At 22.5% G+C, this 16414-nt stretch overlaps 3 protein-coding genes across 6 annotated transcripts in view; 2 read left to right on the forward strand and 1 right to left on the reverse strand.

Moving 5' to 3' along the window:
• The window catches only part of LOC127281135 (uncharacterized), a 207356-nt gene that overhangs the window by 30407 nt on the left and 160535 nt on the right, over window positions 1-16414 (forward strand). The gene's annotated exons all lie outside the window — the stretch shown is intronic.
• On the reverse strand, window positions 460-6218 carry LOC127281130 (transmembrane protein 184C). Its single transcript, XM_051304657.1, has 7 exons — window positions 5907-6218; window positions 4594-4944; window positions 3444-3480; window positions 3042-3319; window positions 2645-2851; window positions 905-1120; window positions 460-809 (listed from the first exon to the last, which is right to left on the reverse strand). Exons 2-7 carry the CDS (start codon window positions 4839-4841, stop codon window positions 503-505), a joined length of 1293 nt encoding a protein of 430 aa, XP_051160614.1. The 5' UTR covers window positions 4842-4944; window positions 5907-6218; the 3' UTR covers window positions 460-502.
• LOC127281118 (zinc finger protein 260-like) lies at window positions 7002-16039 on the forward strand. Of its 2 annotated transcripts, none has more exons than XM_051304632.1 (8): window positions 7002-7367; window positions 7720-8017; window positions 10041-10559; window positions 10918-11065; window positions 11544-11762; window positions 12280-12422; window positions 12612-13414; window positions 15673-16039. In XM_051304632.1, exons 2-8 carry the CDS (start codon window positions 7769-7771, stop codon window positions 15689-15691), a joined length of 2100 nt encoding a protein of 699 aa, XP_051160589.1. In that variant the 5' UTR covers window positions 7002-7367; window positions 7720-7768; the 3' UTR covers window positions 15692-16039. The 2 variants fall into 2 exon arrangements, with proteins under 2 accessions (XP_051160589.1, XP_051160590.1); XM_051304633.1 differs by having other exon boundaries at window positions 7005-7155.

Consider the following 16414-nt stretch of genomic DNA (forward strand, 5'->3'; position numbering starts at 1 on the left):
TCGATTAGAGGTAAATTTCTTCTTCTTTTTCTTTTATCACACGCAGTCTTTATATGATAAATAATCTCTGCTTTTCTACCGTTATAATATTTTTACAATATATTATAAGTATTTTTATATATATATATATTATATTATATATATAAATTATAGGTACAAATATCATTTTTCTTTTTGTTCACACATCAAATTATTCTATAAATATCGCACCAATCAAGAGGTAATTATTTCCTTTTCTTAAAAAAAAAACAAGATTTTTAAAAGAAAAAAATTTCTTCTTAAAGCTCAATTTTACATAACTTTTTTCCTTTTTAAAGCTCAATTTTTACAAAATAATTTTTGTAATTTTTTGCTTAGAATTCTTATATACTTATATAAATAAGAAAATAAATAGATACATCTTTTTTAAAAATTGAATAAAAAAAAAAGAAAAAGGAAGAGAAAAGTGAGAAAAAAAAATAGATTTGCAAAAATTGTATATAAAATTTAAAAAAAACTTTTTCTACGCATTAATTGAATTTGTATTTGTATTGTCCTTATTTAATTCTATTGAGGGCTCATCGCCAGCGAGGAGACACTCACTTGAACCGGAACTATGACCAGATTCACCGGAATGATAACCGGATATTGAAGAACCCGGTGCACTTCTTGGTGCTTGTGTTTCTGGTAATAATGATGTTCTTTCAGTGACACTACCCCATGGTTGTTGATATAAATTTCGACCACGTATACGACGACTCAATGACGATCCCACAACTCCCAAATGTTCTTTAATGTCATTATGAACGTCCGATACGTCACACATTGCTCTGAAATTAATTTTTTTTTTTGCCACAAATTATTATTTAATTTAAAAATTATTTAATTTTTAATTTGCAATTACAAATTTTATTTTTTTTTTTACCTAAAAGCGTCCCACCACGGTTGAGTTTGGGCCAAATTAACAAATGGCTTGTAACTAAAACTATAATGATGCGCCACTGCCGCTATAAACATTTCTATACAAATTAAAAAATCTTGCAACTTGGACGAAATTTGTCTAATATCTTTAGTATTGTCTGTGTCGAATATACTGGAAATAACATTGCAGTATACGAGTATGGCAATTAATACTCCTTGGCTGGTGAAAGACAAAAAAAAAAATCGACAAATTAGAATTAAATTATTCATTTGAAACGAAAATAAAATAAAATTACAAATTATAATTAATATAAAATAAAATATTCTCACAAGAATGAATTAAATTAAAAATTATTATTTTTATGGGTAAGTCCACGTCAGAAATATCAGAATCTGCAAGTGGTTCTTCGATTTTAATGATACTTGATAAAATTATAGCTTTATATAAGAGCAATGTGTAAGTAAAAGGAATTTTTAAAATATCTAAAATTGTAGGAGTTATATCACTTTTAATTTTGATACTGCATTTTTTTCTTTCCTTTATATCTCGGTCAATTTTCAACCGATTTTGATGAATCAAAAACGATTTTTTTCAGAAAATTACGTATTTTCAGAAAATTTTAAAATAAAAATAAAATTTTGTTATATTTAAATAGAAAAAAGTAAAAAACAAAATTTCTTTTAGATTTTTTTTCAATTTCGATCTCTTTTTTTTAATTTTTAATTTTTTAATAATATCCCTTTTTATTTTATCTTTAATTTAAAAAAAAATTCATCCTGGAGACTTTTTTAGATCTCGTGATATCGTCCTTTAAGTATTATAAGTCTTCATCAATTTGAAAACCGCAGGACTTGCTTCTATCATTATACTTTCATTTGTTTGTTGAAACTTTTTATGGTTATGAATAACTATTTGTTTTAGAATCCTCTAAAAGAAAGCGCTAAAAACTTCAGCTACAATTTCAGGTTGCATTGTTAAGGTTTCAATACAATTTATTTTAAATTATAAATATTACAAAAAATAAAAACTTTGCTTTAAATCTATTAATAAAATATTTATTTGCTTGAATTTTCACTTGTTTTAGTCATGTAATTTAAAAATAAAAACATTATTACGCGAAAGTTTCTAGTTTGTAACAATAATATTATAAAACAAATGAAAGTAGAAACACAAATCTGGATCCTAGTTTTCTTCAGATGTGGATATTTAAAGAACGATATCACGAGATCTAAAAAAGTCTCCAGGATGAATTTTTTTTTAAATTAAAGATAAAATAAAAAGGAATATTATTAAAAAATTAAAAATTAAAAAAAAGAGGTCGAAATTGAAAAAAAATCTAAAAGAAATTTTGTTTTTTACTTTTTTCTTTTTAAATAACAACATTTTATTTTTATTTTAAAATTTTCTGAAAATACGTAATTTTCTGAAAAAAATCGTTTTTGATTCATCAAAATCGGTTGAAAATTGACCGAGATATAAAGGAAAGAAAAAAATGCAGTATCAAAATTAAAAGTGATATAACTCCTACAATTTTAGATATTTTAAAAATTCCTTTTACTTACACATTGCTCTTATATAAAGCTATAATTTTACCAAGTATCATTAAAATCGAAGAACCACTTGCAGATTCTGATATTTCTGACGTGGACTTACCCTTATTTTTATCTTTAAAATGAATTGTAAATCAATTTTTTTTAAATAAAAATAAAATAACAATATAATTAATCAATTATTAATACTCACAAGAAGGAAAAGAATACAACTGCCTTTATGCATAAAAATTTTCCAATTGGTTTCATTGGCTGTAATGCCTCGGCGTTTGCTCGATAAAATAATACTAAACAATACATCGCCACAAATTGTGAAAAATTGTTAAAAGCCACCATATAAGGAAAAGCTACATCGCCACGAAATTCTCCCTCACCGTAAACTCCATTCAATGCACAAATACTGAAAAGAAAATAATTAAAAACAATTTTAATAATACAAAAATTATTAAGAAAAATTATTTTATTAATAATTTTCAAACAATTTTCAAACAAAAAAATTGATTTTAAAATTAAAACATTTTTTAAAACAATCAAATAGTAAAAATAAAAAATTTTTAAAAATTTAAAATTTTGTTCTTTTTTCAACATACATTGAAATTAATGTCGATATAGGCCTAACAGCTGCATATTGAAGAATTCCATGTTTACACATGTGAACAAATTCATGTCCCATTTGCCAATTTGGAAGGCAACACAGTGGAAACATATGATGAACTTGCGATGAAATTTCTAATCGATGTTCTAATTGTTGATCGGAATTTAAATAGGCCAATAGATACATCATAAAATTATAAATAACATAGGCCTCATAACATTCCCTGAGACTATCAACATACATACATCCTTCCGGAAACATTAATCCCAACCACTGTTTAAAGAAAAAAGAAAAAATTATATTTAATTTATAAATCAACTTCTATTTCATTATTATATGAAAATAATTACAATTTTTTTTATTTTTTTTTAAATACTTTAAATCATTTTTCTCTTACCGCATTTACTGCATAAATTGGCACCATCCAAAGAATTCTACAAAAAAGAATTTTTATTGTAAAGAAATTTTTTTTTCAAATAAAATTCTCTATTTTTTTTTTTTTTTTTTTAAAATTTAAAATTTTCATAAATAAAAATTTTCTTTACTAAATATTACTAATTATATAAAAAAAAAGTAAAAAAAAAAAAAATGGGACGCATGATTATGTTCTAAAAATCATTAGTCATAATTTACATTTTAACGAATTTTATTTGTCCCAATTAGTTTTGAGCCGAATTTTTATTTGCTCGAATTAGTATTTTGTATAATTTTCATCAATCCGATTTTCTATATTGCAGAATTTTTATATAACCGAAAATTCACTGCTTCGAATTTTTTTTTCCTCGAATTTTCATTTAACATAATAGGCATTTTAAAGAATTTTTATTGGGTAGAATTTCATTGAGTAGAATTTTCATTCAGATGAATTTTCATTTGTTCGAATTATTATTTGATATAATTTCCATAATAATCGTTTTTTTTCATACTACAGAATTTTTACTTAACAATCTTTCTGTTGATTGTTTGTTCGGACATTTGAAAATTCGGACAAATGAAAATTCTATCAATTAGAAATTCTATTAAATGATTTGTCGGTTAAGTTAAAAATTCTGTAGTATGAAAAATCGATTATTATGGAAATTATATTAAATAATAATTCGAATAAATGAAAATTTATCTGAATGAAAATTCTATTCAATGAAATTCTACCAAATAAAAATTCATTAAAATGCCTATTATGTTAAATGAAAATTCGAGCAAATAAAAATTCGAAGAAATAAAAATTCTGTGAGTTGAATTTTCAGTTATATAAAAATTCTGCAATATAGAAAATCGGATTGATGAAAATTATGCCAAATGCTATTTCGAACAAATAAAAATTCGGCTCAAAACTAATTGGGACAAATAAAATTCGTTAAAATGTAAATTATGACTAATGATTTTTAGAACATAATCATGCGTCCCAAAAAAATTCGAATAATTGAAATAAAAAAAATTGTTATCGCAATTTTTCATTTACCAAGTAATAAATTCTTTAATTGTACATTTTTTTTTGTAAAAAAAAAGAAATTGGAAAAAATGTTTCTTAGTGAAAAAAAAGGAATTACCTAATAATATATTTTTGTAAATTTGGTTGAGTGAAATAAATCATATGTTGAATTATTTCATAAAAAGCAATTGGCAATGCAAGAAGAACAAAAGCACCGCCGACCAATGCTCCTTGATCTTGCTTTTTAAATCCATTTTTAATTGAATTGGCAATTAAAATAGGCACAAGTACAACAATAATGAGTGCATAAAGACACGTCAACACTGGTAAAATCCATACTCGCCAACGTCGAAAAATCGAAGCCATTACCACTTTCGAAAAAAAATTTTTTTTTTCCTTTTCTTCTCAACGATGTAACATACTTTCTTCTTTTTTGGATAAAAATTCACTATCTTATTTCTTCAAAAATCTAAAATTATTAAAAAAAATAAATTATTAAAACCAGTAAATTTATATTTTAAATATTGAAATTTTGATCTACAATTTTTCTAAATATTTTTTTAATAATTCAAATTAAAAAAAAATAATCTAAATTAATTATTAGCGTAAAATAGATAAAAAAAATAAAAATTTATAATATCGATTTTTTAAAATATTTTATTATAAAAAGAAGAATAATAAATTAGAATAATTAAATAAGTCAAGAAATTTGAATTTCGAAATATTTAGACATTTACTGATAAGTGAATTAAAAATTGTATCTTTATATTAATTTGAGTAACATAAATTATTTACGATCTACGCCATTGTGTTAAAAGATAAATTTTCCAGCTTTTATTAATTTGATAAGAAATGAAAAAAAAACACCATTTTTTCGTTACAGAAAACATCTTAAGAGATCATTATATACATTAAAAGGTTTACGAACTAAAGATATGATTATTTTTCTTTTTTTTTTTTTTTTTTAATAAAATAAGAATAAAGTCTCGCGAAGTAAATTTCTTTTTTAATTAATACTATTTGAAATAATTTTTTCACTAAATTATATTTAACTATTTTTCAAAGAAAATAATTTTCTTTTAACATTCGAAAAATAGAAATTTAATTTTTTTTAAAAAAATATTTTAATTTTCATTTATTTTTTTAAAACTAATTTGTCGTAATTATTAATTAAAAACGAAAATTTGAAATGGTTTTTTTTATTGCGCATCAATGAGAAATTTCTAAAAAAATGTAAAAATAAATCTAATCATAGAATTTAAAAAAAATTATCTCTGGAAATAAATTGTAAGATTTAATTCCGCTAATTAGTAATGCAATTAAAAAGAATTCAATATCAAAAGAGAATGTATTTTTTTTTTTTTTTAAATAATCAAAAAGGACTTAACATTTATAATGTGAGAAAAATTTGTGAAAAATAATCTTTATTACCTTTATAAATCTTGCGTAAAACAATTGACAGTGATTGAGAAAATTATCTTGACTTTTTTTTTCTAAACACTTGCACTTCAAAACTAGTTTTTTTTTTCTCTATTTCCCAAAAAAGAAATGTTTTTTCTCCGTCAAAAATTACACATCAAGAACGTAATAGAAAATTTAAAAAAATGCGTTATCACTGCCTCCAAACTGTTTAAATAGGAGAAATTCATTCTTTTTTTTTTCTTATTTTTAACGCATCAAAATGAATATTTTGACATTTAAGGAAGGACGGGTATTTGAGGTTAGGTCTTGTATTTCTCTCTCTTTCTAGCCCAGGAGAGAATTCATACTTTCTAGGAACTAGGTCGGTAACTGGACACTTTCTAGGGAATTTTAATTTTTACCACTGAAAAAGCGCGCGATAATTTAATTTTCTTTATTTACCAAAAAAAATTATTTATAATAGAGATTAGAAATTCTTTCGATTAAGTAAAATTTTTATTTAAGGGAAATAATTTAATTATAATCTAAAATACATTTTTATTCTTAAATACTAATTTCAAATAAGCCCTCTTTGTTTCGACGACCAATCAGGGCAAAGTTCACCGGAAGTTAACTCAAAATTCTCTTCTAAATTGAGGGCGCACTCACACCTCTGGCTGCCTGTGCAGGCAGCCAGTGAGAGCCAATCAGAGAGTCAGTAGATTTAAATTTGAATTTTCTGTCTCTCTTACTCTTGTACGTTTTCTGCGTGGTGGGAGGCTGCCTGTGCAGGCAGCCGGAGGTGTGCAAGCGCCTTAATAATTCCCACCTTTTAAAAATAATTATTTCGACAATAATTTGGAAACTAATATTACAATAAAAAAAACAAGCTTTTGGGTGTAACTTAACCTTAAAAATTCTTTTTATCAGAAAATTTTGAAATTAATTTTATAATTTATATTTTAAATTATCTATGTAATCTAAACGCTGAATATCAAAAACTTTATTTTATAGTAATTTTTAAATTTAAAAAAAAAATTGAAAATCAACAGTTGGTATCGAAAAAAACTGTTAAAAAAAAAAAAAAAGAGTTATAAAAGAAACAAAGGACGGAATTGGGTGGGAGGGGAACATCCGTTCTAATGGCGTCAGAGTTCGTGCACTGTTGTCACATTTTGTCGTACAGTGTTTCATTATGTTGCTTTGTTTACGTTGACGTATTTTCGCGTGAAAACGTGACAATTTCGCCGGCTCGACATATAAATTGCTTCTTCAGAAGGTGAGATTGGACCGACCCCAAAGGTCGGTCCTTTGCCCTCTTGAATCATTTTGGAAATTCTTTCGCCTGATTATTGTACTCTTTTACAATATATATATATATATATATATATATAGTTGTGTGACCTTGGATTCCCTGCGTGTGTCAAATCTTCTGTATGATACCCGCTAAATTTAAAAATCCAACCCAATTATTACAAAAAAAATTTAAAGGTAAGAGAGAAAAAATAACAATTATTATTATAAAAATAAATATTTTCTCTAAACTATTTTTCACAACTATTATTTTATATTAACAAATTTTTTATATAATTTTATTTATCTTTTAAATATTATTTATTTTATTCGATTTTTGCGCTTATTCTTTGAATCGTGGTAACATAACCTATAAAATTTGGAAGTGGATGTTTATATTTAAATTGTTATAATAAATGCGGAATATTTTTTTGAATTTATAAAGTAAATAACTAACAATTTTGACTTCCGGTCTGTTTTCGTTTGTTTTAGAATTATTTTTTTATAAAGATGAAAAATGGAATATTTTTGTATTCCTTTTTGTTTGTAGATGTTTTAATTAAAATTTGAAAGAAAGTAACGAAAAAAGAAAAAAAAAAATGGAAGTTACTCCTGAAGATGAGGCTCAAGCTGTACTTTTAGAGGGTGTTGAGGGTACACAATATATAACAATACATAGAGCAGACGGCGAATCATTGGGCAAGGGAATTCCACTTTTTACACTTAATGGAGAAATAATATCCGAAGGAATGGTCGTTGATATGATAAATGCCGATGTCACGGGAGAATATAACACTACCGCCCAGTATTATGAGACTGAAGATCTTTTACCCCCAGTTATGACCGAAGTAAGAAAAAAATTAAATTTTAATTTTTCGCACAAAATTAATTAACATTTAAATTAAATTTTATTTTATTACTAGCAATATTAAACGCGCGCAAGCGCGCCAAATTGAGTATTTCATTATTTGTTATAGAGAAATTAAAAATTAATATTATCAATAATTATTTAAATTTATTAGAATATTATTCCATATTAAATGATAAAAATAAAAATTATATGTTTATAGGCCTCAGATTATTAATTATCAAATTATTAAATTTTAAATTCAAAGTCTTTTAAAATTCAATTATTTTCCAAATTTTCAATTTAAAATCAAATGAAATTCAATTATTACCCAAAATTTCCATTCAAAATCAACTAAAATTCACTTATTTTCCAAATTTTCAATTTAAATTCAAATAAAATAAAATTATTTTCTAAAATTTCATTTCAAAATTAATTATCAAAAATCAACTAAAATTGAATTATTATTTAAAATTGTAATTGAAATTTAATTATTTTCCAAAATTTCAATTCAAAATCCAAGACAATTCAATTATTTTTCAAATTTTTAATTCAAAATTTTCAATTTAAAATCACATAAAATTCAATTATTATCCGAAATTTTAATTTAAAATCTTTTAAAATTCAATTATTTTCCAAATTTTCAATTTAAAATCACATAAAATTCAATTATTATCCGAAATTTTAATTTAAAATCTTTTAAAATTCAATTATTTTCCAAATTTTCAATTTAAAATCACATAAAATTCAATTATTATCCGAAATTTTAATTTAAAATCAACTAAAATTCAAATATTTTCCAAATTTATCTATTGAAAATTAACAAAAATTCAATTATTTTTCAAAATTTCAATTCCAAAATCAACTAAAATTCAATTATTTCCCAAAATTTTAATTCAAAATCAAAGAAAATTCAATTACTTTCCAAATTTTTAATTCAAAATCTTTTAAAATTCAATTATTTTCGTAGTTTTCAATTTAAAATGAAATAAAATTCTTCAATTATTTTCTAAAACTTCTATTCAAAATTTAATTATCCAAATTTTCAATAAAAAATGAACTTAAATTAAATTATTATTCAAAATTTCAATTAAAATTCAATTATTTCCCAAAATTTCAATTCAAAATCAAAGAAAATTCAATTATTTTTAAAATTTTCAATTCAAAATCAACTAAAATTCAATTATTTTCTAAATTTAAAATCAAATAAAATTCAATTATTTTCTAAAATTTCAATTCAAAATTAATTATTAAAATTTTCAATAAAAAATCAACTAAAAATGAATTATTATCCAAAATTTTAATTGAAATTTAATTATTTTCCGAAATTTCAAATCAAAATTAAAGAAAATTTAATTATTCTAAAAAATTTGAATTGAATTTTCAATAATTTGAATTTAAAAGCATTTAAAATTTAATTATTTCTAAAATTTTCCATCGAAAATTTTTTGAAATTTAATAATTTCAATTATAACTCTAAGGGAATTCAATTATTTTTAAATATTTTTATAATATTCTTTGAAAATTCAACTATCTGAAACCATTTTTCAATTAAAAATGATTATCAAATTATTGTATTTTGTCTGTAATTTCTAATAAATTTTTTAGTGAAATCATATAAAATTTTAAATCACTTGAAGTTCAATTAATTTCTAAAATCTCAATTTTAAATCTTTTAAAAATTCAATTAAATTTAAAAAATGTTTTCCAAAAAATTTTTTGATAAATTATTATTTTTAGTTCTGTAAAATTTTATTATTGTTTGAAAATTAACAATATCTTTTGAAATTTAATTATTTCTAAAATTTTCAAGTTTAATTTGACACAAATTTGACACGTCATAAGATTACTATTCAAAAAACACGTGAAATCATAAAAGACCAACTTCAAGTTAGGACAGAAGGACATTTAAATTAAATTTTATTTTATTATTATTATTATTTTACTAGCAAAAATATAATTATCAAAAAAGGAATTTTTATTTCAGTTTATTTTTTTAAATTTCCGTAATTTTTTTTGTTAAGGAGGATCAAAGACTCACGGCCGCTTTAGTGGCTGTACAAATTCAACAACAACAACAGCAGCAGCAACAACATCAAAAACAAATGCAATCAAATACAAATTCTGGATTAACTGATGTTGTTGAATTACAAACACTTGAACCAGTTGATATTTATGCTGTTGATCCTATTTCCGAGACAAATACAAATGTTTATTCATCACTTGCTCCCTATAAACATGAGGAGGATAATAATTATAAACGTGAAAATGATACTCATTTAAATAATGATGAGACAAATAATTCATCATTATTGTTAAATACAAAACGTTCATTACCACATAAAAAACGTATAACGAGAAAATTAAAACAGCCTGGCAAAAAGAATCATGGAAAAAAAGAAATGGGAAATAAAATTATTAATGAACAACCAATAATTGAACAGGAAATAATTGTTAATGATACACAACAAATTGCTAATTTTAAATGTCAATTGTGTACATTACGATTTTCAAATCAATTGAAATTTTTCGAACATCTAAAGGTTCCGTTTTTTTTTCTATTATTATTATTATTATTATTATTTCAAATTTTGTATTTTTTAACTTTATTCTAATTTGAATTTTTATTTTGTTTCGAATTTGGTAATTTTAATTAAAAATCTTCAATTTTTTAAAAATTAAATTTATAATTACATAGAGGCAGTATTTGTTTTTATTAAATATCATTATTTCCATATTTTTATCATTATTGTTATTAATAATATTTTATTCGTATTTATTTCAGTCGTTTTTCTGTTTTTTATAGTCGAAATATTTTTTGTATAATTTTTGTTAAAAAAAGAAAATAAATTTTCGTTAAAAATATTAAAAATAAATTGTTTTTTGTTTTTAATTTTTCAGGCACATTACGAACCGTTGAAAAAAGAGACGAGCCAATCGAAGCCAATTGAAGTGAAAAATAATGTTAAAGCAACTCAACCAATTGTTGAAGAAACCGTTGAAGAATTTAGTGAATCGGAAGATTTAATGGAAGGCATAAGAGGCGTTGGTAGGAATTTAATTTTTAAAAGAAATTTTCTTACTCTCACCATTAAATAATAATAGAGTTTAATTTACAAGAAAAATGTAATTTAATTTTTATTTTAAACAAATTTTTTTTTGATTTTTTGTTTTTGATAAAATTAATTTCCAAATTAAATTGAAATATTTTTTTAATTTGCAATTTTTAAGAATTTTTCTTCTCAAAATTAAATTTTATTTTTATAATTAATTAATTTATTAAGCTTCAACCTTTCGGCTCATAAGTATAAATTTGATAATTTTATTTTTATTAAATAAAAATTTCTAATTGAAATATATTTTCTAATTTTTGCAATTTTTTTTTATGAAATTAATTTAAATTTTCAATTTTATTGCATATTTTTATTTTTATTAAAATAAATTTTGTAATTGAAATTCCTTTTTCTAGCAATTATTAAAGAATTTTTCTTTTGGTATTTATTTTATTGTGCATTTTTTTTTTCTAGTGGAAGAAACAGGGGCAAGAATTGATTTTGAAACCGATGAGGATCCATTACCGGGAGATAATGAATTAAATTGGCCGAGTCATCAGCAAATGAAAAATTTAGACGATATCGCACGAAAAACAGTTGTTACTGCTAATGATAAAAATGTTAATGTCGAAAAAAATGTCAACATTCCAAAAGCAACCGTCAAAAAGGAACGAAAAAGAAATCAAAAAAATCGTAAGTTTTCTCGTATATGTATATAATAATTCATTAAAAATTAATGATAAATAAATTAATTAAATAGTAAACAATATTAAAATATAGTTAATTTTTGAAAATTTGTGATTACTAAATTTATTTTGAAAAGTTTAATTAATTTTTATTTGACAAAATATTTCAAATAGAATTTTCTTTTCATTTTTCAAATTTTTTCTTCAATCGAATTTAAATTAGCACGAATTTTTATTTAATTCAGTTAAATTAAAATTTTTTTAAATAAAAAGTCATGTTAAGAAAATGACTGTGAAATAAAAATTTTGCCAAACCAAAATTCGATATCTAAAAATTTTATTATTGTAAAAAGTTCAGTATAAAAAGAAATTCTATTAAATGCTAATTCGAAAAATGAAAATTCGTCTAAAAAATAATTATTTCTAATAAAATAGATACCTTTAAGATAGAAAATTTCAATTAATGATTTTTATGGAAATTCAGGCGCTCTAAATAATCGTTTTACTATTTTTTTTTTTTATAGGCGAGGATCATACCTGTAAACATTGCAAGCGTTACTTTAATTACAAAAATAGTTTAATTTATCACATGAGATCGCATAGCGGTGAAAGACCACATCAATGTGATGAGTGCGGTAAAAGTTTTTTCGCAGCAAGCGCATTGAAGGTAAAATATTCACATTTTTTTTCTTTTTTTTAAATTCTTTTCTTTTTCTTTTGTAAATAAATTTTATTTTTACTTCTAGGAATTTTTTTAAAATTTTATTTACTTACTAGAAATTTTGATAAATATTGCAAATTTTATTTTCCGTAAAAATTGTTTTTTAAATTGCAAATTCAAAATTTTTGTTTGTAGGTACACAAACGTCTTCATAGTGGCGATAAACCCTATAAATGTGAGGATTGTGGCCGTAAATTTCGTCAATGGGGCGATTTAAAATATCATTCAACAAGTATACATTCGGAATTACGACAATTTCAATGTGAATATTGTGGTAAAGATTTTGCCCGTAAATATTCATTAATTGTTCATCGACGTATACATACGGGCGAGAAAAATTATTGTTGTGAATATTGTAATAAAACATTTCGCGCTAGTAGCTATTTGCAAAATCATCGTAAAATTCACACTGGCGAGAAACCACATCCATGTACAATTTGTGGTAAACCATTTCGTGTGCGTAGCGATATGAAAAGGCATATGCAAACTCACACACGTGGTAAACAAGAGAGAAATTCATCAACAATTAGTGCAACTAATGTTAATAGTGGTACTAATACTAATACAATAAATACAAATACAATAACTGCCAATAATAAAAATTCAACAACAACAACAGCAACAACGACAATGACAACGACAAAGATAACAACGACAAAACTTCCAAAAGTCGAACAAGATGTTAAAACATCTTCATCGTCAACGTCGTCAATAATTGCGAGGCCAAAAACAATACAAGATCTTGTTGATGAATTAAAATTGGAAGTTGAACCAGCGAGTATTGGACGTTATGAACCAGTGGCGTTAGTTGCTCCTGAGGATAATCATGAGAGTATATTGCCACATGCAGCGACTGCTAATTTGGAATATTCACAGGCAAATAATCAAGAGGCTGTTGGCAGGGAACTTGAGCCGACAATTAGAAATTCGGATAATTTGTGAGTATTTTTTTTTAGTTACTTTCAACTTTTTTAATTCAAATTTTTTTTGAAAATTTTTAGTAAATTAAGGGTAAGTCCACGTCAGAAATATCAGAATCTGCAAGTGGTTCTTCAATTTTAATGATACTTGGTAAAATTATAGCTTTATATAAGAGCAATGTGTGAGTAAAAGGAATTTTTAAAATATCTAAAATTGTAGGAGTTATATCACTTTTAATTTTGATACTGCATTTTTTTCTTTCCTTTATATCTCGGTCAATTTTCAACCGATTTTGATGAATCAAAAACGATTTTTCTTCAGAAAATTACGTATTTTCAGAAAATTTTAAAATAAAAATAAAATTTTGTTATATTTAAATAGAAAAAAGTAAAAAACAAAATTTCTTTTAGATTTTTTTTCAATTTCGATCTCTTTTTTTTAATTTTTAATTTTTTAATAATATTCCTTTTTATTTTATCTTTAATTTAAAAAAAAATACATCCTGGAGACTTTTTTAGATCTCGTGATATCGTCCTTTAAGTATTATAAGTCTTCATCAATTTGAAAACCGCAGGACTTGCTTCTATCATTACTTTCATTTGTTTGTTGAAATTTTTTATGGTTATGAATAACTATTTGTTTTAGAATCTTCTAAAAGAAAGCGCTAAAAACTTCAGCTACAATTTCAAGTTGCATTGTTAAGGTTTCATTACAATTTATTTTAAATTATAAATATTACAAAAAATAAAAACTTTGCTTTAAATCTATTAATAAAATATTGATTTGCTTGAATTTTCACTTGTTTTAGTCAAGTAATTTAAAAATAAAAACATTATTACGCGAAAGTTTCTAGTTTGTAACAATAATATTATAAAACAAATGAAAGTAGAAACACAAATCTGGATCCTAGTTTTCTTGAGATGTAGATATTTAAAGAACGATATCACGAGATCTAAAAAAGTCTCCAGGATGAATTTTTTTTTAAATTAAAGATAAAATAAAAAGGAATATTATTAAAAAATTAAAAATTAAAAAAAAAGAGGTCGAAATTGAAAAAAAATCTAAAAGAAATTTTGTTTTTTACTTTTTTCTATTTAAATAACAACATTTTATTTTTATTTTAAAATTTTCTGAAAATACGTAATTTTCTGAAAAAAAAATCGTTTTTGATTCATCAAAATCAGTTGAAAATTGACCGAGATATAAAGGAAAGAAAAAAATGCAGTATCAAAATTAAAAGTGATATAACTCCTACAATTTTAGATATTTTAAAAATTCCTTTTACTTACACATTGGCTCTTATATAAAGCTATAATTTTACCAAGTATCATTAAAATCGAAGAACCACTTGCAGATTCTGATATTTCTGACGTGGACTTACCCTTAAAATTTTTAATTTTAAACTAAATTTAAATTTTTTAAATTTAGTAAATTAAACAATGCTTTTGTTTATTTAAAAAAAAAAAAAAAAAAAAATTTGTCATATGATTTGCAAATTTAAGAGATAAATTTTCTTTAAATTGAATTAAATTAAACAATTGTTTTATTTATTGAAAATTGTCATTTAATTTACAAAAATAGATCAATTTTTCAAAAAAAAATTTAAATTTTCATTAATAGTAATATATTTATTGATTTGTAAATTTTTTTAAATCGTTTTTTATATTTAATTATTTAAAAAATATTTACACGATTTCTAATTACAAATTTCTTTTAATTTTAATAATACTAAAACATTTTTAATTAAAGTTCAGTAAATTTCTATTTAAATTCTCATATCTATCATGAATAAAGAAAAAAAATTTTTTTTAAATAATTCTAATCGAGTAAAATTTTTTTAAAATTTATTTTTTATGGTTTTTGTGGAGAAAAATTAAATCACTTCGGAAAAAAACGAAAATAATACTTAATTTTCTAATAAAATTCATCTTTGAATAAATTTGTTTCAGCAAAAAGTTAATTTTCAGTAAATAAATAAATATTTCTTTAAAGAATTAGTTTTCAATAAATAAATTTGTTTCTACAAAAAAGTTAATTTTAAATAAATAAATAAGAGATCCTAAATTGAATTTATCTAAATTTTAATTTCAATTTATTACTAAAATATAACTAATAATAGTTTGTTTTTTTTTTTTTTGCCTTATTTTGTTTGCCCCCTTTTTTTGCCGTATTTTAAATTAAATTTCCAAATTCTCTAATTTAAAAAAAGAGAGAAAAAGGAAGGGAGAAAGAAATAGAGAAATTTAATAAAATTATTGTTAAAAAAATGTTTCAGCCACTTTCTTTTTATGTGAAGAATTGAAAAAAGAAGAAAACTGGAACACTCAATCATCAGCAAATAATAAAAAAAAAAGAAAAAAGTATAGTATAGCATATATTTGGGGGGGACGATTTCATATTATATTATTAAGAAATTTGTAAATATTTACCGACTCCAAAACGACTGAAGAACTTTATAATTCACATCGCCTAAAAAAAGCAATTTTTTTCAATATCAATTAATTTTTAAATGCAAAAAATTGATATAAACATCAATTTTCTAGTTTTATTTTTCTTTATTCCAGCCAATTTAGTTTTCATTAAAAAATATTTTGTCAAAAAAAAAAGTACCGATTTAAACAAATTATTATTATAAAGAAATTCAAAATTTCTCATTTCATTTTTTTCTATTATTATTATTATTATTATTATATTATTTTTTTTTTCAAAATTCTAGAGAATTATATACCTGTAAAATAGTAGACTTTTTTTTTACTAAGTTAATTTACATATATTTACTGTCCCAGTGAGGATTTAATTCTCTGTGCAATTTTTTTTTTTGTTTTTTTTTTCACTTAGGCAATAATAGAAATAAAATAAAAAAAAAAAAAATTGGTACTTTTTATAAATGAAAACTGGCTATTTAGTGAAATATATATTGTAGCCATATTAAAAAAAAAAAAAAAAATTATGTACAATGCTTTCGCAATGTAAATAAGTTTACAATATATTATAAATATGTTATAATTTATAATTAT

This window comes from Leptopilina boulardi, unplaced genomic scaffold, assembly GCF_019393585.1.
Source record: "Leptopilina boulardi isolate dan_hultmark-lab unplaced genomic scaffold, ZJU_Lbou_2.1 LbouV2_266, whole genome shotgun sequence".
Classification (NCBI taxonomy): domain Eukaryota; kingdom Metazoa; phylum Arthropoda; class Insecta; order Hymenoptera; family Figitidae; genus Leptopilina; species Leptopilina boulardi.